At 38.3% G+C, this 24,801-nt stretch overlaps 1 protein-coding gene, 1 long non-coding RNA gene and 2 pseudogenes across 2 annotated transcripts; all 4 read right to left on the bottom strand.

Annotated features, from left to right (window-relative positions):
* Positions 1–1,970: 1,970 nt before the first annotated feature.
* LOC110885595 lies at positions 1,971–6,640 on the bottom strand (annotated as a pseudogene).
* A 490-nt stretch (positions 6,641–7,130) lies between these two features.
* On the bottom strand, positions 7,131–14,503 carry LOC110882402 (annotated as a pseudogene).
* A 1,411-nt stretch (positions 14,504–15,914) lies between these two features.
* Positions 15,915–16,785, bottom strand: LOC118483316. Its single transcript, XR_004870321.1, has 2 exons — positions 16,232–16,785; positions 15,915–16,127 (listed from the first exon to the last, which is right to left on the bottom strand). It is a non-coding gene; the product is annotated as an uncharacterized LOC118483316 (long non-coding RNA).
* A 3,746-nt stretch (positions 16,786–20,531) lies between these two features.
* On the bottom strand, positions 20,532–22,242 carry LOC110882401. The gene is made up of 2 exons (XM_022130433.2): positions 21,467–22,242; positions 20,532–21,336 (listed from the first exon to the last, which is right to left on the bottom strand). Exons 1-2 carry the CDS (start codon positions 22,240–22,242, stop codon positions 20,532–20,534), a joined length of 1,581 nt encoding a protein of 526 aa, XP_021986125.2.
* Between the last annotated feature and the right edge of the window lie 2,559 nt (positions 22,243–24,801).

Raw genomic sequence — 24,801 nt, 5'->3', positions numbered from 1 at the left:
AATTTAACCTCTAAAAATAAGGAACTTTTTAATGCAGTTCTAAATTTTTAGTTATGTCCATTTTAGTCATTTTATACATTTTATTAAAAGCTTCAGCTACTCTACCAAACACCAAATATATCTAAAAAGCTACAGCTACCAGCTTTCAGCCACCAGCTACTTTTGCCAAACATACCCAAATATGTTTTCTAAATATATTATACTACTAGCTTACAACCCCGTGTATTACACGGGTTAAATGACGAAAAAATGTAAATTATAAACTTGTATATAATCCTTATTAATGAAATGACTTATTTAGATAAAATAGTAAAACAAAAGAACAGTTATATTTTCTCTATTCAAAATAATTTTCTATGTTTTCATTTCTCTTTTGAGATACTACAATCCGTTTTATTATGTCTTCAAAAGAAGTAACACTAAAAAATAAAAAAATAATGATCGTAAAATTGTAAGTATTTTTAAAAATAATTATAAGTTATGAGGTTATGGTAAATGAATTGTAGTTAAATTCTACTATGTATATTAATGATATAATAAATACTTTGATATAAATACTACTTTTAGATATATGGATCATGAGACAAGATACGAATATTATCATTATATAGAAAATATTACATATTAAAAAAATCATACTAAAAATAAAGTATACGTTTAAAAAAGTAGGACTAAAGTTTTTATAAACTATAAATTTGAGCGTCTACAACAACTTTTTTAATTAGTAGTTGACATTTAAATATTCAAATTAAAATTTTTATAATATTATATATTGTCTTTATTTAGCATGATGATAATGTCTTTAGTTGCGTAATATGATTGAAATTAAGTTTAATATTTAAAGCTCAATGTTATTAGGAAGTTGGACCATTTTTTAAGATGAAAACATATTGATAGTAACATAAATTTAAAATTGGAAGAAAATATTGAACACGTGTATTACACGGCTTAAGTAAATATAATGTTATATACTTAATAGTAAAAAAAAATGTCTTTTAAAAACCATTTAGTGTTCGCTTTAAAGATAATTTGGTACTTTATTTAGATAATCCGCTTGTAACTTTAGTTTTCTAAGTTATATACTATAAGTACTTGTACATGTGATTTGATACTTTATTAGTGATTATTGTTTATATCCAAATAAAATATTTTATCTTAACAAATATATATGGTTAGGGTAAAATGAAAATTTCGACAAGTTGTGAGAATTTAGAGAACTTGGCCTTACAAAAGGTTTTTCGAATTTTTTTACAGGGGGTGTGAATGAGCGGTTAGAGACTTAGGACGTTAAACTTTTTTGTTTTGTATTCAAATTGTTAAAACCACTAAAACATAGGGACTCAAAAAGTAATTTACTATTACTTAAATTTGAAATTATACGTTTGATCTCTAAATATATTAAATAATATTATACTTATTATATTATTTGATACATTTATATTTGTTATAGATAATTATTAATTAAATTTGAATTTATACGTTTATCTCTAACTATATTAATTAATATTATATTATATTTTGTGTATAAAAATTAAAATATATTAAATAATATTATACTTATTATATTACTTGATACATTTATATTTGTTATAGATAATTATTAATTAAATTTGAATTTATACGTTTATCTCTAACTATATTAATTAATATTATATTATATTTTGTGTATAAAAATTAAAATATATTAAATAATATTATACTTATTATATTACTTGATACATTTATATTTGTTATAGATAATTATTAATTAAATTTGAATTTATACGTTTATCTCTAACTATATTAATTAATATTATATTATATTTTGTGTATAAAAATTAATATGTACTACTATTATTAAAAGGAAGGAGACACCAGAGAGTGACATGTGTACAAAAAGATTTTTGTTTATTAGTATAAAAGATAAAATTAATCTTTAACTAAATAAAAAAAAATAATTGAATAATGATTCTTAAATGATTGCGGTTTAGTTAACGAGAAATTTAGTTAATAGAACCGTGCTGAATTGGCGTTATATGACAATATTTTTTCTTAGTTAACAGAAAAATGTGTTAACCCAAGTCTTAACTAAAAAGTTTTTACACATGACAGAGGAGACTTGTTAGGCACACAACCACATCCAGAAATCATCTTCCTGAATTATATCTGCACAAACAACAAGAACCATTTCAGTACGCAAAGAAACAGAAGTAAATCAAGCACAAAATTTAATTGATGATTACAATTAGCTACTGAATTCTGAAAATTGAGGTGGAGATTTCCCAACAAGAAGTGATTTTTCGATAGTTGAATTGGGACAAAGAAAAATGACTAGAGCTTTCACATTGGATTTGTTATATAGAGCCTTATCTTTAACATTAAGAAAAAATGCAAGGATTTTGATTAAAATGACCTACAAGCCATTCTTTTACATGTTTCATCATGGGCCCTTTGACATAAACAGGTTTAGTAGGACTCACTAGGCTTGTTTTGGTGTTTTTTTCATGTTTCATATGGACACATATGTAGTGTCTGACCTTAACCGAGAATTTGGCACATTCAAGATAACTATGTGTTCTAATCTTTCCCTCACTTTTCTAGTTCTAGGACTTCTCAGTATCAAATCTGCAATTGCCTTGAAATAGTTCTTATCGCTCATGCATGGAACTATGTTAAACAATAACTATATCCATAGTTTACTCTTTTGAATGTAAGCAAAATAGAAAACATAAAAATAGAAAACGAATGCACACATTTCAGATCAACACATGATAGTTAGAACATCCAAAATAAGTTGTTCAGTTTTACATATGGATGTGGCATTTCATATCAAAAGCAAAACCCCCCCAAAAGTAAGTGGAACCTTTTTCAGAACCTTAATTTCAGTTCCTAGTAATTGTAATTGATTTTGTTTGACCTGTGGATATCTCCTGTGCAGACACATGAAGGATCCCATTAGCATCTATTTTGAAGCAAACCTCTAGTTGCGACTTCCCATTAACACCTGGTGTAAGGCCACCAAGGTCGAACCTGCCAAGTAATATGTTGTCCTTAACTTTGTTGTCCTCTCCTTGATACACCGAGATAGTTACTAATGTTGAGCCTTTGCGTGAATTAACTATCTTTTTCTTGCTTGCGGGTACGGACGTGTTCCTAGGAATAATTACAAGCATATAACATTTTTCATGATCATCATCCACTTCGATTCCCAGTGAGAAAGGAGTGACATCCTGTAGCACAGTGTCCCACACTGCATTATCATTATTTCCACTTAACTTTGCAGCCAATATTGCAGCACCAAAAGCTACAGCCTCATCACCATTCATGTTCTTGCAAACAGTCTTCCCAACGAAAAACTCCTCCACCAATCTTTGTACTTTGGGAATCCTAGTTGACCCCCCAACAACCACCACCTCATCTACATCCTTCTTCTTTATCTCTCCATCCAACAAACATTTCTCCACCAGTTCCATGCATTTCTCAAAGTAACTTGAATTTAGTTCCTCGAATTTGGCTCGACTGATTTTAATGGAAAAGTCAATCCCCCCATACAAGCAGTCGACGACAAATCCCTCTTTGCTTTCTCACAAGCGACTTTCAACCTCCCCATTGCTCTTGGATTTCCTCTTAAATCCTCCCTGTGTTTTTTCTCAAACTCTTTTATGCAGTAGTTAACAAGTGTCCTATCAAAATCCTCACCACCTAAATGAGTATCACCCCCGACCGCTTTCACATCAATCACTCCCGTTTTACTGATTTTCAAAAGCGACACGTCGAAGGTACCACCGCCCAAATCAAAGACCAAAACGTTTTTATCATTATGCCATGTTTGGTCAGCCATATGGTCCAAACCGTAAGCAATTGCAGCTGCAGTGGGCTCATTTATCAATCGCAGCACATTGAGGCCTGCAAGGGTTCCTGCTTCCTTTGTTGCCTCTCTTTGATTGTTATTAAAATATGCAGGAACAGTTATCACAGCATCTGTTACTTTTCTTCCAATAAATGCTTCGGCACACTCTTTCAACTTCTTGAGAACCATGGCAGATAATTCTTCAGGTGCATATTTCTTCTCTTCACCCTTCAACTTAACTACAACGGTTGGCTTCTCAGCAAGCCCTTCCACGATCTTGAAAGGCCATGACTCCATGTCCTTCTGTACTTGAGGATCACGGAATCTGCATCCAATCAATCGCTTAACATCTGTAGTTTAAACAAGTACGATTAGCAACAATAATTTGAAAAAAAAAAAGAAAAAAAAAACTTCCAGACAATTGCATGGGCCCACAAGCCTTGTTCTGATAAGTCCAAACAGGACCTGTCCTATAATTCTGGTCCTTCTACAGAAAAGGAAAAGGGTTTCTAACGGGGTGTCTTTTTTTAAGTTTTACTATAATATTATGTAAAAGTGTAATTAAAATTAGAACATAAAGTAAAAAAGACTTGCCAAACACAGTGTTGGTAGGGTTCCTTGCAATCTGGTTTTTCGCACCCTCTCCTACCAATAACTCTGTATCATTGAAGGCTACAAAAGACGGGGTGATATTGTTTCCCTGTTCGTTAGGTATGACCTCCACTCGCTTTTTTCTGTCAAACCAGAGAGCAGCACATGAGTATGTCGTTCCAAGATCAATACCAATCGCGGCTCCTTTATCTTTTTGAGACATTTTTTTAACCTGAAAGGAAACATTATAAAGAATTACTGAAGGACTTTAATATCCCACTGGATGTATACATAACTGATATGTATCAGATTTCAATTCCCAAATGGCCAGAAAATAGAAGGGATTCTTGAAAGAAAACGAGAGGTAATTTAGACTTAATTTCTCAGCTGGATTGAATTGGAAAACACAACCCCATAAATAGGATTCACAAACAAACTACTCCTAAGGGGGGTAGGGGCGCCCATCACTCACCACACACTCATCACTCACAACATCCAATCAAGTTCCGCCATGTCATCGAGCATTATTCCATCACTAGTGATGGATTTTAGTGGAAATGCCCATCACTCACCACACAAACATGTACAACGCGTAGTCCCTGTAACGCGTTTAATTATTCACGCGTGATCAAGACCACCGGCGGCGGTGTTCCACCGAGTTCTACGCATGAAAGATGGACGACAACGGGGCGCCCCGTCCCCCCTAAACGTGGGTGAGAAATGGCATCCCACTCTCCCCTTAATTAACTACACACGATTGACAAAGAAAGTGAATAAACATGTTGAAATATGAAATAAACATGTGCTGAGAAATATGTGATGGACCAGTTGACCGTATCAATAACATTTGATATATATAATAATGCATGTATTAAAAGTCACACTTGATGAACTTAGGATTCAACCCTTAATCCACTGCATGAAGATCCACTTAAGTTGTAGACTAGACCATAGAAGAAAATTGGTTCACTAAGATCCTATGAGCTGGCCAATTTATAATTACTAGATACTAAGTTTTTACATATAAGTATGGTGTTTTCAAATTAGGAATGAAACCAAAAACTTTTAAAGAGGAGAGGTGATTTTGTGAACATCAAAATTAATGCATACACAATAAGTACATATAAGCAGTTACAAGTTACTAAACAATGAGTTTTTTTGTGTATAGCTAAATAATAGTTAGTTTGTTGTGTTCTTCCTCCCAACTCAAAACCTGCACAAAAAAAACAAGTATTCTTTCCCCTTGTTTTTCTTTTCTAAAACTACAGCCAGTAATATATATTTACCTGCAGAAAACGAAGCTGGTTGATCTGGAACCCCTGATTACACACACTAAACTCCTCTGCCCTTAGTTTCTTTTTGCAAATGGTATTGATTTTTGAAATTGTACGTTTATCAATTTCAAACATGCCCTTCTTTCTTACTTAGGATTTTTATATTTCACCCTTTTCTTTTCTAAGAATATATACGTACACACATAACATATAAAAAACACACTAGTGTTAACTTTTAAACAAATAAGTGTTGTTCTTTTTTGTGCATGTTGCTTTACTTAGCATGGTGGGTTGTCCCCACAAACTAATTGACTCATATAATGGTTTAAAACTTTATATCACTCAAATCTCAGTCGCTTTTTCATGTTTGCTATAATTTATAGTTTATAATTACATAAAAATATTCAAATCCTTATTTTTCTCATTTTGTATTATCTATAAAAGTGAGATGTCACCAATAAATTTTCTTTATAAACAAAAACACAACATCATTAATGTAATAGTGATCATATATATCATAACGTAACACTTATTGCTATCTTTATAGATTTCTTAACGTATTCAGATTCATCCAATTTATAGATTTGTTAAAGAGATTCACATGTTCCAATGTATGAGATGGTATGAAACATCACCTCTTTCATTCGCATAGCCAATGGATCTCTAGAAACACGTTAATCAGTACCCATCATTATACGATACTCACGAGCAGTTTGACGATAAAACATTTCCATAAGTTGTGTGTTTTCGTCTTCACTGGTTTCCTCATAATGTTTTTGAATAGCTTCACGTAGGGGTGGCAAAATGGGTGGGTTGGGTAGGTTTGGGTAATGGGTTAGGATGGGTATGGGTTAGGATGGGTTTGGGTTAGAATGGGTTTATTAAAAAATGGGTTAGAATGGGTTTAGGTCAAGATGTGTTTTTGTCAAGGCCATGATAGCCTAAAAATATAAATAAATAAAAAAAATTAAAAATTAAAAAAAAATCAAAAAAATTAAAAAAAATCAAAATTTTTTTAAAATATTAGAAGATGGGTTTCGACCCGTACCATTTCGACGTGAACCGTTTCGACGCGAACCGTTACGACGCGTACCGTTTCGACGCGAACCGTTTCGACCCGTACCGTTTCGACCAGTACTGTTTCGAACCGAACCGTTTCGACCTGAACCGTTTCGACCCGTACCGTTTTGAACCGAACCGTTTCTACCTGAACCGTTTCGAATCGAATCGAACCATTTCGACCCGTACCGTTTCGAACAGTACCGTTTCGAATCGAACCGTTTCGACCCGTACCGTTTCGACAAGTACGGTTTCGACGCGAACCGTTTCGACCCGTACCGTTTCAACGCGAACCGTTTCGACCCGTACCGTTTCGACGCGAACCGTTTCGACCCGTACCGTTTCGATTCGAACCGTATCGACCCGTACCGTTTCGACGCGAACCGTTTCGACCCGTACCGTTTCGACCAATACCGTTTCGACCAGAACCCGTTTTGACCCATGACCCGACCCAACCCGACCCGTTTGCCAGGTTGATTTGCAGCCATGGCGGTGGTTTTATCCTCTTTGCTTCTTCTTCTTCTTACAGATCTGAGCCTCAACTATTATTCATTTTAAAACTTTATTATTATTCTGCTAGATTTTGATTTTTGACTGTTAATCGATTTATAGATCTGATCATTTACTTGGATTTTTTTTAAAATGGAGATTCTGGCTGGCTTAATATTTTCTTATATTTCGTCCGCTGAACACAAATTTTGTTCTGATCTGGAGAATGTATCGGCAATTGTGAGATTTTAAGTTGAATTTTGACATTTAATATCATTTCGACCTCAATTTTTACATGTAATTCAACTTGTTTTTATTGAATTGTTGCCTGTAAGTAATATAGAAGAAAACCCATCCTGACCCACATGTTATTTTGTTATTTTTTAAAGTTCCCCATCTTGACCCATTTAACAATTCTTGTTAACCCAACTTAACCCATTTACTACAAAAAAATACCCATCCTAACCCAAAGTTGAATGCATGGGTTGATTTTGCCACCCCTAGCCTTCACGTGATGTATCTTTTACCAGGCTTTCACCTGTTCTGAGTAGTATGCTATTGGGCCTTCTTTTTCTTATCTATAAGGGAAGTGGGGGAGGTTACGTTATCCCCCGTGATAGCAATGTTCCACACGTGGAACAAACACAAATTCCACCGCCACCTACAAAGTCCACGAGTGATAGCCATGAATCCGTGATAAAATCAACGAGTGATGGGGGTGTGAGTGATAAATGGATGTGAAGGGGTGTGAGGGTTTAATGTTGGGTGTTGTGAGTGATGCCCAGTGCCACTAAAAAGGATGTGAGTGATGGAAAAATGGTTGATGACATGGCGGAACTTGATTGGATGTTTGTGAGTGATAGAATTTTTGCAAGTGATACCACCCCCACTCCCCTAATGTAAAGCTTAATTTGCCCACTCTTTGCCATGGCCTTGAGAAACACCTGTTGATCAAACAAAAACAATGAACATTTATATAGCCGCTTATTAAAAATGAACTGCAATATCCAAATATGAGCATGTTTTTTTCATCATTGTAAAAGACTTTGTATTAACTGCAAACAGAAATATACCAACTTAATCGGTCTCATAGAGTATTTTAATCTGTCTCATAGAGTATTCAAATTATAAACATGGGTGATTGCAACAAATAAAGCCAAACCGGGTCACTAACCGTTTCAGCATCGGGACACTTTCACTGCCACCTGAACCACTGTTCCTTATCTGGTTTTCTCCAATTCCACCATAACTCTTCACTTGTAAGGGGCTCCTTTATCGGCTTCCGAACTTTAGGATCAATAAACGGGTGCGGGCGCCCAAGTTTCTTGTTAAGGTCATACCCAGTCAACTCATCCGTCTCATTTTCCTTCTGATAAACCACAAAATCAGAAAATTCATCATTTGCTTCTTCTGATCTCTCAAACAAGCCATCATCCTCCACTACTTGGTCAACAACCGGTATTCGTTTCAGTTGACTCAGAAACAGCACTTGTAGTCTTATACGTTTTTCTTCTGCTTCCCGGATTTTTGCCGTAAGATGAAGCTCCGGATGATGCATCACTTGGCCCAGGGGCAGCAGCAGCCCGGGCTTGACCGACTGTGCCTTCAGGTAGATAATCCTGCCCGAGAATACTTTCCCGAGCACCAGAAGCCGGCTCAACCTGCCCGGATAATGAATCTCGGTAACTATGATATGGGGACGCTCAACAGATAGTTTCTCAAAAGATGGTTTGTCGGAAGAGTCTTCGTCCTTTTCCCTTTTTCCACATTTTACACATGGAAATAAAGGAGCCCTTTTAGCGGTGTTTAACCTAACTTTTGGCTACCATACTGATGCTGGAAATGAACCCGAAAGAGATGTCTGTAGAATTCATAGAACAAACATACAAACAACACTCAGCATCATATAATAATACCACCAGGAAAGGAAGTTAAATTAGTTATCTTTCTTTTAACCTTATTATTAACATGCATCAGTGTAAACTAATTAAACAGGTGTCTTTCAAAATGCGCCTAAAATTCACAATCAAAGTAATTTTTTTCTACTAAATATAGTTAAATAATACAACTGTATCAAATCCTTAAGGAAGAACTGAAATTAACTTATTAGGGTAAAATAATTAGATAATTTGAATTAAGTTATTTTTGCAGCTACTCTTAAACTAATAAGTTGGCCCTAACTAATAATCAGATACATAAACGACATCGTCTAACCTAACCCTGAAAGAACAGAGGCGATTTGTTAGCCACACAGCCGCATCCAGAAATCAATCATGTTCCTGCACTAACAACAAGAAACATTTTAGAACAAGAGGAAACAGAAACAAATTAAGCACAGAATTGAGTTGATGGTTATAAGTAACTACTGAATTATGCAGATTTTGGTGCGAATTTCATAACAAGATAAGATTTTCAAGAGGTTCAATTGGAACCTGAAAAATCCTCTTCTACAGGGTTTTAGGGAGGGACAGGGAAGAACGAGTATAGGGCATGTTTGGGATTCCTTTTCACTCAAAAGGACTTTTGAGAAGCAATAGGTAAGAAATTCTTACTTATTGACTTCTCGGCAAAAAACTGCATATAAGTCCTTTTCACAGAGTGGTTGGGATTCCTTTTAGATATATAAGTCCTTTTCTAGATGATGTTTGGAATTTCTTTTAACTTTTAGTAGGTTAATAAGTCCTTTTGAGCTCAAAAGTCCTTTTTGAGAAGGAATCCCAAACACCCACATAATAATATTGGATAACGTTCAGTTGTTTACACTCATCATCATCATCATAGCAATAGCAAAGTTAAAGGTAGGGCGGTATCTACCCGTAGAAATAGATAAGTTCGATTACATGTCGTATAACACCCAAACAATCGGGACTTAAACTGATTGATGCACGTACTCCATGTCTTTCAGCTATCAACGTCACCACATGATACATGATTAACCATCCGTCGTTTTTAACGTTGTTTTCACGAAATTAGTAAAATAACATTAAAGTTAGTACCATTTCATGTTTGCCTCCCGAGCGCCCACACAAATATACGTTATATGTGCACACCGCAAGTGGGGCATTTGTTTAGTTGTTTACACTGAGTTACATAAATGATCCCTCAGTTATAATGTCAATTTTTTTTTCTTTTTATCAATTATTTTTTGCATTTATACGCTTCTAAGAGCCTCCGTAGTGGGGCTGGATATTGCGTTGGAGGGTGGGATAGCGCCCCATAGCGCCCGGCAACACCATTACAGTCGGCGCTATAGGGGTGAATTTTGAAGTCTCACAAAAATTATAACGTTGCACAATGTTCCTCCCACACTCACACACATATGTATACATACTTATGTATGTAGTGGAGAGTTCAAATGAGAAGAAATTTTCTGTAAGAAGAAAAAAAGAAGTTTCAACCAATAAGAATGCATCATTTTACTTCATTTAATATTTGCATTTAGTTTTTATATAAGGGTATATTTGTAAACTTACATAGATCATTAATTTGTAGTCTTCCTCTTTAATAGCTAACTACATTAAATTTTTAACTTATTTTTCAAAATATATATTTTAAAAAAAATAAAAAAAATTAATTTAGAGTGTAGGACAAATTACTAGATGTGTAAGATAAATTACAAGTTGTGTAGGATAAATTTAAATATGTGTAGGATAAATTTCGAAATGTGTAGGATAACTTTTTATGTGTGTAGCCAAAAAGAATTAGTGTAAAGAATCAGTGGCGGAACCAGAAATTTACAACCGGGGGGTCGTATGACTCATTAAATTCATTAGCATATAACAGTTAATTTAACCAAATGTCGTACTACAAGTAGGAGAACTAACATATATTGGTGGCGATTGTAATCCTTTTTATCAATCATCAATGTGATATAAACCAAAACCCTTTTAGTAGTATTTTCTTAAGAATTTAAATTATTATTAACAAAGAGTCAATACTTTTTCCTCGTATATTTACAAATACACAATTCTACATGATAAAAATGTTCTTTAATTACATATATTTAACAAAAAATCAAATCAAGTACTAAACTTTAGATAGACAAATAACAATCAAATAAAATAATAAAAAAGCATGTTTTCAAATTGAATCAAACAAACTAATAAAAAGAAAGCCAAACAATAACTACTCATATATATTTACGTATAACCAAAAATCAAGTTAAATAATAAAACTTAAACAAAATGAAATGATAACAAATAATAAACACATAAAATGGTAAAAAAACAATAATAAGAGATCCAGATACTTTTACTTCAAAATGAATAAAATAAACTAATAAGTAGAATCTAAATGAAAACTCAAATCTTATATTATGTCTGGCATCTTGCACGGTGTTTAGGAATGAGTTGTCACACATTTAATCTCCGGTAAAAAGTAAAAACAAGTAATAAAATATAAAAGTAGAAGATATTACTTAAATCAATTACCTAATTACCTGGTGGGGCCAAACTTTTAAAATAGCCTAAAACAATTAAAAAAAATGCATTTTACTTCCGTACTTCTTCTTTCCTCTTCTAAAAAGCAACCATTTGTTACCTGCACTATAGCTCCTTGCATCTTCATCTCCGGCAGCCGGAAATATTATCTGAACATCCTGTCTTCACTTTTCTACTTCATTTAAATGACTTGGAAAGGGGCAAGCTCTAAAAAAACGACGACTTTGAGGGTTTAAGCTTTAAAAAATCGACCACTTCATATACCTTATACACTAGAGATTTCGCCGGCCGGAGGGTCAATGGACCCCCCTGACCCTCCTGTGGTTCCGCCACTGTAAAGAATGATAATCTTTATGAGTAATTAATTACTTAAAGATAGTAATATGAGATGAATGAAAAACTACTTAACATTTTACAATTGTACCCTTTGTTCTTTTTACTCTTAATTAAATTTTCTTCTCAAATGAATCTTTCCCTATGTATGTATAATAGAAGGGGTTATATAACCCCTTACCACTACAACCACTTGTGATATAACCCCCATAAAGCTTTCTCTTGCACCTTTTCGCCACTTGTCGCACAACCCCCAACAAAGGGCTTTATGATTACACATGGCCTAAGACCGTGGGGTATGGTGGGGCGGGGGTTAGGCTTGGGTTGGGCATTAGTTGACACGTGGCTTGGTTGGCAGACATGGGCTAAACCCACATTCAACACGGTATGGGGGGCGGGGGTTTGGGGCGTGGGTTTGGTGGGCTTCGCTGGGCTGACCCGTTGGGCTATTTGAATATTATTTAAAACAACAAATTTAATTTTTTTAATATTTTTAAATAAAGAAAATTACAAAAAAAAAATTCCTAACTTTTATATTTGTTTTTTTATCTCTTCTCTCAACGCCAAGACTAGTTGTAACTCGTCACCCTGTAGGTGATCAATGGGCTGGGATATAAATTTCAAATCATCCCGTTTTTGTTTCTGGGCATCTCTAGCTTCTTTGCTCCTTCGTATTTCGGCCATTTGTTGTTAGAATACGTTGAATGTATCCAACTTACATGAAATTTCATCCAACTGCTCGCTGTATATTCCCCTACGCGAGCCAGAACTCCCAGCGGAAGGCGATGCCGTACCATATCTTGATTTTTGAGCACGCCTTCTTGAGGCATTTCTTCCATACTCAGGCCGGTTTGGGCTTGGCGAATCATCCAAAAGGTCCTCAAACTCTTGATCTCGTGCATCAGATTGGGCTTGGGACCAGGCCCTTGACCTTTTGGAAGACGAGTTAGTTTCGCTACTAATGGGGATATTCGCCCACTTTGGATGGAACTTACAAATCTCCCAACAATGCATGAAACGGAAGTCGGTCCCCACATTTGATTTGAATGTGACCACTGCATTTGTCAAAATGTCGGCTTCGGTTTCACCACTTTTTGGGTTTTGCTTTGCTTTATTTAAAAAACAACTAAATTTTGTAAGTTGGGTGCTTATCTCGCTCCACTTTGAGGATAAGCTATCGTTTTCACGATAAGCCTCCCTTCCCATTTCTTCATGAAATACTCTACTAACTGATTCCCACAGGGCGGTTCAATGTTGCGAATTTCCTATTTTAATAAAAACAAAATTTAATATATTACAAAGTTATATAAAAAATAACCATTAATAAAAACAAAGGTTAAGAATACCTAAAGTTGAATGTTGAGATTGTTGACACCAAGCCCTCGCCAATGCAACTTCTTCAGCAACGACCCATTTTTGTTGTTTTCGTTTGGCGGTTTCAACTACTTTATCTGCCTCGGTTTTTTTCTTACGACTTCTCTTTTTTATGGGTTTCGATGCGGAAGGACCATCATTGGGTAGTTGAGTTTCGGGAACGGTTTCGTTTTGTGAAAGGTCGATGGAGGTTGGTGAAAGGTCGATGGGCGATTGTGTAAACGGGGTAGGTATCGAATCGTCGGTGTGTGGGAAGTTAGTAAACACACGATTCCCGATATACGATGCATAACTCGCTTCAATGGGCATAGAAGAGTGTATGAAAAATGGACGAGCCATTGGACGAGTGGGTGGTGGGCTAGGATTATTTTCTTGGAATGTATACGGGTTGTTCGGGTCAAAAGGACAGTTGTAACGATGCATTTTTTCGTTTTGTAGAAGGAGAATTGAAGATGTGGTTGAATGTGGTAAAAAAATGAAAGAAAAATGTGAGTTTTATGGTGAAAAATTAAATTTTTTTTTAGAGAAAAATGCCCGGATAGTCCCTGTGGTTTCGCCTTTTTTTACCTATAGTCCCCAACTTTCTAAAATGACCTGAATAGTCCCCAAGTTTTCATTTTTTGTTCCCGGATAGTCCCTGGGTCTAACTTCAGTTTGTTTTCTCTGTTAAGAGGGTGTGAGCCGACAAAAATACCCTTTTCTTAAAAGGCCAAACCATAGGGACTATTCGGGCTTCTTCTTCATCTCCTCATTTCTTCATCATCAATGTTCAAAACCCTAGCCCCCATTAGTTTTATCTCACAATATACACACACATAACCTGCATAACCAAGAGAGAGAGTGAGATTCGACCGAGAGAGAGGGAGAGGGAACCGAGGGAGAGAGAGGCGAGATCGAGACGGGTGGTCTCCGGCCACCTGGTCGCAACGGCAGGGAGGTGATTCGAGTGGAGGTATGGTGGGTGATTGATACGTGATGACGATGGTGGTGGCACAGCGGCGGAGCAGTGGTGTGTGGTACAGTGGCGGCTGGTTACGGCGGACGGGTGGTGGCAGTGACCGGGTCTGAGCAGAAGGGAGGCGATAGCAGAAAGCTAGGGTTTCGCTTGAACCCATGGCATTGGCCTTGGTTGTGTATCGACAAAAACAATAACGCGTAAGTTTGTCTTTCGGGTTTCTGTTTCTAGCTACAAGCCATCTTTTGTCATTTCAGATCTGATGTTTTTGTCTTGTTTGTGGTTGTTCTTGGGTGGTTTAGCGACGATGTTATGGCGGTCCTTGTCCGGGGTGCGTTAGGGAGTGGTGGTTAGCGGTGCAATGTGGCTGATGAGAAAAGGGGGTGTGCGGCTGATGTTGTTCTGGTATGGAAGATGAAAGGGGAACGAGAGATTGAGAGTGATTGTGGCGGTGATGGTGGAGGGTGGAGGAGGGTGGAGGAGGGTGATGGTGGGTGGAGGTTGAAGATGGAGTGTGGTGGTGGGGTTTTATAAATAAAAATGAAGAAGATGCCCGGATAGTCCCTATGGTTTGGCCTTTTAAGGAAAAGGTATTTTTGTCATTTCACACCCTCTTAACAGAGAAAACAAACTGAAGTTAGACCCAGGGACTATCCGAGAACAAAAAATGAAAACTTGGGGACTATTCAGGTAATTTTAGAAAGTTGGGGACTATATGTGAAAAAAAGCGAAACCACAGGGACTATCCGAGCATTTTTCTCTTTTTTTTTTAATATAGCCGTTGGCCAACGGCTAGCCCAACGGCTATTTTGTTTTGGCCATACACAGCCCGCCATGTCAGCTCGCTTCCCCCGCCCCACGCCCGGCTTGAAACCCAAGCCCCAAGGGCCACGCCCCAACCCAAGCCCACCCGAGGTGGTGCCTTGGGCGTTTTCCCCCAACCCACGCCCCAACCCAAGCCCCATACCCCATGGCCTAAAGGAATATATAGAAAAAAACGTTGAAAATTGAATGACTTAACAAAGTGGATAAAACTGCGTGTTTCAAAATGATGCAGTTTTTTCCTCCTTTTCATTTGTTATTCTACTTTCCAGATTCAAATTCAAATTCTAATAAAGGAGAACTACAAAAATCGTCATTTATGTTGATACTAAAATTACAGAAGAATGGCATGTAAATGGGCAACAAGCTGCGCCGTAACCTCCTTTTGAATAGCGTACCTGCTCGGGTTACACCGTCACCGGTCCAACAGGTGGTGCCCGGCGGGTAGAGATTGGGTTGGGTACAAGCCGATGAAGATGGAAGATGTGACTGCTTTTTGTGTGTTTCTAATAAAAAAAGATGGAAGATGTGAATGCTTTTTGTTGTTTTTTACATGTTTTATATGGAAATGTGTCGTGTTTGAGGTTAACGAGAGCTCGGCACATTCTGCACAATTCAGTAGGCATACTAGTTTCTAGATCACCACCACCAATGCAATATGCAATTGCCTTGAAATAAATCTTATTGGCTTCTACGTGAAACTGTGGTAAATTTGTAGTTAACTCTCTATATGTAAATAAATTACAAAACATAAAAATAGAAATCGATTGGACACATTTCAGATCAACACATGACAGTTAGTACTTAGAACACACAAAATAAGTTGTTTAGTTTTACATATGGATGTAGCATTTCATATCAAAAGCAAAACCCCCCAAAAGTAAGTGGAACCTTTAATTTTTAAAACCCCAATTTCAGGTCTTAGCAATTGAAATTGATTTCCTTTGGCCTGTAGAAAGTTCCTGTGCAGACACATGTAGGATCCCATTAGCATCAATATTGAACCAAACTTCAAGGGGCGATCTTCCATTGGAATCTAGCATAAGGCCACAAAGCTTAAACTTACCAAGCAATATGTTGTCTTTAACTTTGTTGCTCTCACCTTGATACACCAAGATATCTACTGATATGCTGTTGTGTGGATATATTTTCTTCTTGTCTATGGGTATTGATGTGTTCCTAGGAATGATAATATCCATGTGACCCCTTTCTAGCCTTCCACCTACCATCTCCTGAACTTCAAGTCCTAACGAGAGAAGGAGTAACAAAGGGTTCCTGCTTCCTTTGTTGCTTCTCTTTGATTGTTGTTAAAATAAGCAGGAACGGTGATGACAGCATCTGTTACCTCTCTTCCGATAAAAGCTTCAGCAGACTCTTTCAACTTCTTGAGAACCAGGGCAGATAACTCTTCAGGTGCATATTTCTTTTCTTCACCCTTCAACTCCACTACAACAGTTGGCTTCAGAGCAGGCCCTTCAACCACCTTGAAAGGCCACGACTCCATGTCCTTCTGCACTTGAGGATCATGGTATCTGCACCCGATCAAACGTTTAACATCTGTAATTTAAACAAGAACAATTAGCAGCCAAAATTAAAAAAAAAAAAAAAACTTCCAGACAGTTGCACAGGCTCACAAAGCCTTGCCTAAACAGTCTAAACAGATACATGTCCTATATATTCTTGTACTTCATAGAAAAGGAATAAAGTTTCTAACGAGCCGTGTCCTTTTTAAAATTTTTACTATAAAATAATGTAATTAAAATTAAAATGAAAAAAAGTTAAGTTAAAATATATATACACAGTGTATCCGCAATTATTTTGAAGTTAATAATTATTTTAAGAGACACGGCCTAAGGAACATTTTTTTTTCTAGTTTCAGGCCTAGGACAGGGTTTGGGCTAGACCCAAGTTTAGAAAAGAAATTTCAGCCCAAAATCAGCTAAAGCTGAACAGAGCTTCTATTGGGCCAAAGACTAGTATTGGCATTGAGGCCAGGCCCACTTGTGCACCTCTATTCCAAGAAAAAATATAGAACAAGTAAAAAAGACTTGCCAAACAGAGTGTTGGTAGGGTTCCTTGCAATCTGGTTTTTTGCACCCTCTCCTACCAATAACTCTGAATCATTGAAAGCTACAAAAGACGGGGTGGTATTGTTTCCCTGTTCATTAGGAATGACCTCCACTCGGTTTTTTCTGTCAAACCAGAGAGCAGCACATGAGTATGTCGTTCCAAGATCAATACCAATCGCGGCTCCTTTATCTTTTTGAGACATTTTTTTAACCTGAAAGATAAAGTTAGCAATGACAAGTGTTTAACAAATATGATCATAACTCATAAAAGGAATATTTGCAATTAATATAACTCACAATTGATGAACTTTGCATTTAAAAATCCACTAAAGTTCAAAACTAAAGCATTCAAAAAGGTTCACTGAGTACTATTTCATTTTTTTACATATAAACCGTTAGTTTAGTTGACGTTATGGGAATGCATGGATGGTATGATTCCTTATTATATAGGTGTTTGGTTGATATGGTGATCAAAAGTGGGAATGAAACCAAAACCTTTGGTTTTTTCACTCAAAAAGACCAGCAGGGAGGTATGGAAAACTCAACCTGCAGAAGCATTCAAGGACTAAACGTTTGGGCTACTATCAGAGGGAGTACAATCAAAGGATATAATATTTACCTGCAGAAAGCTGTAAAGAAAACGAAAGTTGATCGATCTCAAACCCTTAATTTCTCACACTAAACTCCTCTGTCCTTAGTTTTTAGGGTTTTGATCTTTGAATTTTGAATGAAGGGAGCCCAAACGTTTATTAACTTCAAACACGCCCTTCTCTCTTTTTTTTATTTTTTTTTCCCATTGTATTAGAGTAAATTCTCATTTTAGTCCTTGGTTTGTACAAATTTGTCATTTTAGTCCAAATAGTGTTTTTCCCTTTTATTACCATTTTGATCACATTGTCTAACTCCGTTCAAAAACCCCATTTTTAAACAGGGGTATTTTGAGGATTTTCAATCTAAATATCAAATTACCATTTTGATCTATTCTCTTTTTATATTGAAAAAATAAAAGTGGGACCCACCTCTACCCTCCCCTTCTTCATCAAACCTGTCACCACCTGAAGAAACACGGAACTAATCTTAGGGATAATTAGTTTGGTTTATGTTTCTATCATAGGGGTTAATCTTCTTTGATTTCTTGAGCTCCTTAATGACTGATTATCCTGCAAAACAGAACACCGTTAGCTCGTTAAGAGGGGAATATAGGGGTTTCCCTCTTAACCACGCTCCGGCGTGAGAATAAGTAACTTATCTTGAGGAGATTAAAGTGAGTAATGAGTGAAAGTAGAGGGAATAGAATGGAATTAACCTGTGGATGAAGTGTTCTATTTATAGCCGGAGTGGTATAAGGGATGTGGGCTGATGGGCCTTGGGCCGGAAGACGACAATAGAACGGATATGCCTTTTGTCTCACTGGTGTCGACCGTTAGTGTGTTCTGGACGTTTCTCGGTGTTGGCGCACCATGAGTGGAGCCACGTGTCGCTGTTGTCGGTCTCTGTCATCAGCCCGTTAGTGGAGATCGTGGGGCAGGTGTCTCTGCCCCGTGATTGGTGCCACGTTGGCGTCCGTGAGTACTTTTTGTCTCCTGCATGTCAGATGATCGTGGAGCACGATTGAGCAGTGCCTAGGGGATATGGATTGGCTCTTTTCATCTGACACTTGTACCTTTTGTACTCTAAGATGTCTTTACGCCGCATCCTTGCGCGGCCCATGCTTCACATGGAACTGGCCTGCGCAAGGTACGGGCGCTTGGAGGCTCAACTTCTGGATGCTAAGTTGTTGGTTTATCTCGTTTGGACCCGCGCGACGTTGGCTAATGTTACTCAGCCCGCGCGAGGTTGAGATTAGAAGTATAATTGATTAAGGAGTATGGTCTGTCGCGCGACCTGGAGGAAGGTTTGCGCGGGTTTTTTGGGACCATACCCCTTCAAGTCCCCCAGTCCAGTGCTGCACCATGCGCAAAGTAAATGGTTGGAGCTCTGGACTTAGAAAAAAGAAGTTAAATGCTCTGATGGTGCTTGGTTGACCCTGGTTGGTGGCGCGCGTGTAATTGCTTGTTGATTACTACGGCGCTGCTACCAGGCTTGTTCTTTTAACACACTGCCTTTGGTTTTGAAATGCGCAAGATCGTTTGAGAAATTGCAGACAATGCGCGGCTTTAGCATCTTCTGCATGAAGTTTGTAGTACTTGTAGGCGGGAGAATCCTCGAAATTTGAATTCTGTTGGGTTGGTGCCAAGGTCGTTGATGATTTGTAATTGTTGCGCTTTTGCGCCGTTTGAATATGATTTTTACGTTTTGCTTTCCATTTTTTGAGTTACAATTATTGCACTGTTGCTAGAAACTTTGGTTAAGTTAGCGCGAATAAACGTAAATGTGGCTCTTGTGTGGATGTACTTGTTTGGTCTCGCGCTAAGTTCGCGGAGACCCCTAGAGGTGTAACTCTATAGCTCGTAATTTTTGAAGTGTTTTCGTGCTAATCAAAAGTTTAACATGCATTTGTAACGTAGAAGTCATCATGCTAGGAGAAAAGATAAGACATATGCTTCCATTCATTTAAGAAGCAGGCGCTTAGGCTGACATACATTGCAAACTCGTAGAGCGTTTTAGCCAACAGAAATTAGAAAAGGCTCGTGGCCAAAGTAAAGGCGCGGGGCCAAGGGTAGCTACATATAACACTTGCGCAATTGTTGCGCATTCCATGTGCGTGGGATGATGTGTCCATCCAGCGTGCGCATCTTGTATGCCCCTTTGCCTAGCACTTCGTGTACTAAGTATGGGCCTTCCCATTTGGGTGCTAGTTTCCCTGGGCGTTCAGCGTTTGAAGCTTCATTGTATCTGAAGACGTATTCTCCTGGAGTGAAGGTACAAATGCGGACTTTCGCATTATAGTACCTTTCCAGCTGTGTTTTGTACTTTGCTTCTTTAATCTGCGCAATTTCGCGCCTCTCTTCTAGTAAATCGAGGTCGAGACGACGCTCTGCTTAATTATCAGTCGTATTGACCGCCGTCAAACGTGGTGAGGGGAGTCCAACTTCAGCTGGGATGACTGCTTCTGAGCCGTATACTAGGCTAACAGGCGTTTCGCCAGTGTTTGTCTTTGGCATGGTTCGGTGAGCCCATAGGATGCTTGGCAGCTCATCGACCCATCCTCTTCTCTTTGTGCCCAGACGGGCTTTTATCCCGTCAACGATACTTTTGTTGACACTTTCTACCTGACCGTTACCTTGAGGATGCGCAACGGAGGAGAAAGTGTGCGCTATCTTCATTTCCTTCAGCCACTTTTGACCGTTACACTTTCTAGCCACTTTTGACCGTTACACTTTCTACCTGATCGTTACCTTGAGGATGCGCAACTACACAACGCAATAGGGGCCCTAAATAGGATTTTCGGTATAAAATACCATCATTCATTTCATAGTGTAAGGCCTTGTTTTGAATCTTCCTCGCCTCTGCTTTGCCTTCTGGGAGTATCCCGTCTCGCAGATATTGAATTATAGGAGTCATCCAGGATGGCTGCCCTACTTCGATTACATTTACTTTGCGCAGCAAGACTGATGGATTCTTGAGTACTTCAATCCTTACATCTTTGGCTAGATGTTGAAAGGAGGTTGAAGCGAGCTTGCTCAAAGCGTCTGCTGGTTTGTTTTCAGAGCGATTGATGTGAACCACCTTGTATGTCTTGAAGCGCTGAAGTAACTCTTTCGCTTGTTCTAAATATAGGGCCATGACCTCGCCCTTTGCATCGGAAAGTCCATTGATTTGACTAGCAATCAAAAGTGAATCGACATGTGTTTGTAGATTTTGAGCTCCCATCTTTATGGCAAGGCGCAGGCCTGCCAGAAATGCCTTATATTCCGCTTCATTGTTGGTGTTCTTGAAGTCCAACTTGATGGCGTATGTAAATTCATGCTTGTCGGGGCTCACGAGGCGCAATCCTGCTCCTGCGCCGTCCTCGTTTGATGACCCATCAGTGTATAACAACCATACTCCGTCAGATGTATCTTTCGTGGGAGTCTCAACGATCTCACAATCTTTGATTTTTTTCACTGGAACTTCAGTGACGAAGTCTGCAAGGACTTGCCCCTTGATAGCTGGGCGCGGCCTGTACAAGATGTTGTGGCCCCCCAACTCTATCGCCCATTTTGCTAATCGCCCAGATGTCTCTGGTTTTTTGCAATACTGTGCTGATGTGAAAGTTGGTAAGTATTGTGATTACGTGCCCTGTAAAGTACCTGCGCAACCTTCTAGAAGAGTGAAGCAGTGCCAGTACCAACTTCTCCATTGTTGAATATCTTGTTTCTGGGTCGGTAAGCACCCTACTAACATAATAAATTGGAGTTTGTACCCCGTTTCTTTCTACCATGAGTACCGACCCCACTGCCTTATCTGAAGAAGATAAGTATAGTATGAGTGGTTCCTTTTCATATGACGCGGTCAGTGTAGGGAGTTTGATCAAGCATTCTTTCATCTGCTGAAAAGCCGCTTCCGCCTCTGGCGTCCACTTGAACTCTTGTTTCTTTACGCAATTGCGCAAGGTGCTGATAAAAGGGTATGACTTTGCGGCGTGATTTGATAGGAATCGGTTGAGCGCGGCTAAGCGGCCGGCTAACCGCTGCATCTCCTTGATTGTTTTTGGTGATGGCATCCACTCTATCGCTTGAACCTTCTCTGGGTTTACTTTGAAGCCGCCATTTGTGACTATGAAGCCTAAAAACTTCCCTTCTTCCATACCAAAGGAACATTTGGCAGGATTCAATTTCATGTTCACATTTCTCAACGAGTTGAATGTTTTCTCGATATCCTTCAGCTTTTGGTCTTCTTCTGGACTCTTGATCACTAGATCATCGATGTAAACCTCGATGTGTTTCCCAATATCATCAGCGAAGATTTTATCCATCAGGCGCTGGTACGTAGCGCCAGCATTCTTGAGGCCGAACGGCATTTTTGTGTAACAGAAGATGCCGAGGTCGGTTCGAAAAGCTGTTTTGTCCTCGTCTTCGAGCTTCATTTGGACCTGGTGGTACCCCTTGTAGCAGTCTAGAAAACACTTCCATCTATATGGTGCGAGAGAGTCTATCTTTTTGTCGATCTCAGGCAGGGAGTAGCAGTCCTTGGGACATGCCTTGTTGAGATCGGTGTAATCGACGCACATTCTCCATCCACCATTTGACTTCTCTACCATTACTGGGTTTGCCACCCAACTTTGATAGCGCACCTCTCGAAGAATTCATGCTTTAAAGAGCTCACAAACTTGCTCGTTCATTGCTTTTGTCTTATCCGCTCCTAGACTGCGCCTCCTTTGTACCTTTGGTTCAACGGATGGATAAGCGTTTAAACAGTGCTCTGTAACATCGCGCGGGACACCGGTCATGTCTGCCGGAGTCCAGGCGAAAATATCCATGCTTCTGAACAAGAGCTGTTTTAGGTGCGTTCTGATGTTTGGCGAGACGGCGTGGCCTATCGTCACCGTTTGATCAGGGTATTTGCGTTCTGTGTTCTGGACGTTTCTCGGTGCGTTCTGTGTTCTGGACGTTTCTCGGTGCTGACGCACCATGAGTGGAGCCACGTGTCGCTGTTGTCGGTCTCTGTCATCAGCCCGTTAGTGGAGATCGTGGGGCAGGTGTCTCTGCCCCGTGATTGGTGCCACGTTGGCGTCCGTGAGTACTTTTTGTCTCCTGCATGTCAGATAATCGTGGAGCACGATTGAGCAGTGCCTGGGGGATATGGATTGGCTCTTTTCATCTGACACTTGTACCTTTTGTACTCTAAGATGTCTTTACGCCGCATCCTTGCGCGGCCCATGCTTCACATGGAACTGGCCTGCGCAATGTACGGGCGCTTGGAGGCTCAACTTCTGGATACTAAGTTGTTGGTTTGTCTCGTTTGGACCCCCGCGACGTTGGCTAATGTTACTCAGCCCGCGCGAGGTTGAGATTAGAATTATAATTGATTAAGGAGTATGGTCCGTCGCGCGACCTGGAGGAAGGTCTGCGCGGGTTTTTTGGGACCATACCCCTTCACCACCATAAACACCAGCCACCACCACCATCCACCGCTGCCACCACCGTCAACACCATCCATAGTTAGAATTGTAGAAACTGGAACAAAGCATCTAAACATCTATCAACACTGGGTTGTCAATTCGAAGACGATAAACACTGGTTAAGATGCCTTCATCTATCAACACTCGGTTGTTAATTCGAAGACGATAAACACTGGTTAAGATGCCTTCAGTCGAATGTCATTTAAAATCAAAATCAATATAATTTTAACAGCAAAATCATTAGATGATACATAACACGTAAATAAACAAAAATTCAATAAAAACTACATACAGTAAGTAGAAACTGGAGCAAAGCATCTAAACATCTATCAACAACTTGATAATTGATAATTTGATATCGAAAACAAAAAATCACACTGTCAGGTACGTTTTAAATGCAATGTGCCTCAGATCTACATACGTACCTGAAAATCAAACGGTTTTCAAAGCCCTAGGGCGTCAATCTCGAACGAAAATCACAATAAATGAACTAACACAAATGTAAGAGGTAATCAAAAGCTCAATTCGTAAACGATAAACACTGTTTAAAACTAAACTCAAATAGCAACATAAATACAGAATAAAGAGTCGAATATAACATTCAGTTTACAACATAAACCTCCTAAACCCAGGTCAAACCGCCTCAGTGAGAGTGACTGCGATGGAGATTTGTCGGACGACGACGTATTGGAGAGGTAGGTGAGGAACGGAGCGAAGGAGTCTTGAGTGAGAGTGACTGCGATGGACTCCAGCTCCGTTGTGGCGAGGGGGAGTGTGTCGCGATCGGAGAGTTTGTTGAGGCATGTGATTACACGGTGTTTGAGTCTTTGAGATCTTGTTGTGGTTGTGATGGTGATTGTGGAGGTAAGGAAACGCGTTTTGAAAGACACATTGTTTTATTCCGGTGAGGAATGTACGGTGGATGGAGGTGGACGGTGGAATTGGATTGGTTGATTGTAAAATGGAGAGAAGGATGGCGTCATATTATATATAATTCAGAAAATAAATGTAAAAGGGTTTTGGATGAAAATGGCAATTTAGAAACCTTTTTTTAATGCCAAAAATACCCTTGATTGTAACCAGGTTTTTAAACCAAGTTAGGCAATGTGATCAAAATGATAAAAAATTGAAAAACTCAGGGACCTAAAGGAGAAAAAAAAACTATTTGGACTAAAATGGAAATTTGGAACAAACCTTAGGTACTAAAATGGCAATTTACTCATTATATTATTTGTTATTATAATTTTATGATCTCCCGCTTCCTTTTTTCAGCACATTTTTTGGACTTTTATATTGTTAAGGAACAATATCACTCGGGTTAATGAATAATATCTTACTAGCTATTAACCCCGTGTATTACACGGGTTAAATGACGAAAAATTGTAAATTATAAACTTATATATAATCATTATTAATGAAATGAATTATTTAGATAAATTAGTAAAACAAAAGAACAGTTATATTTTCGCTATTCAAAATAATTTTCTAAGTTTTCACTTCTCTTTTGAGATACTACAATCCATT

Source organism: Helianthus annuus, chromosome 10 (assembly GCF_002127325.2).
Source record: "Helianthus annuus cultivar XRQ/B chromosome 10, HanXRQr2.0-SUNRISE, whole genome shotgun sequence".
Lineage (NCBI taxonomy): Eukaryota > Viridiplantae > Streptophyta > Magnoliopsida > Asterales > Asteraceae > Helianthus > Helianthus annuus.
The sequence above is the reverse complement of the archived record's forward strand: the minus strand, read 5'-3'. Positions and strand labels throughout refer to the sequence as shown.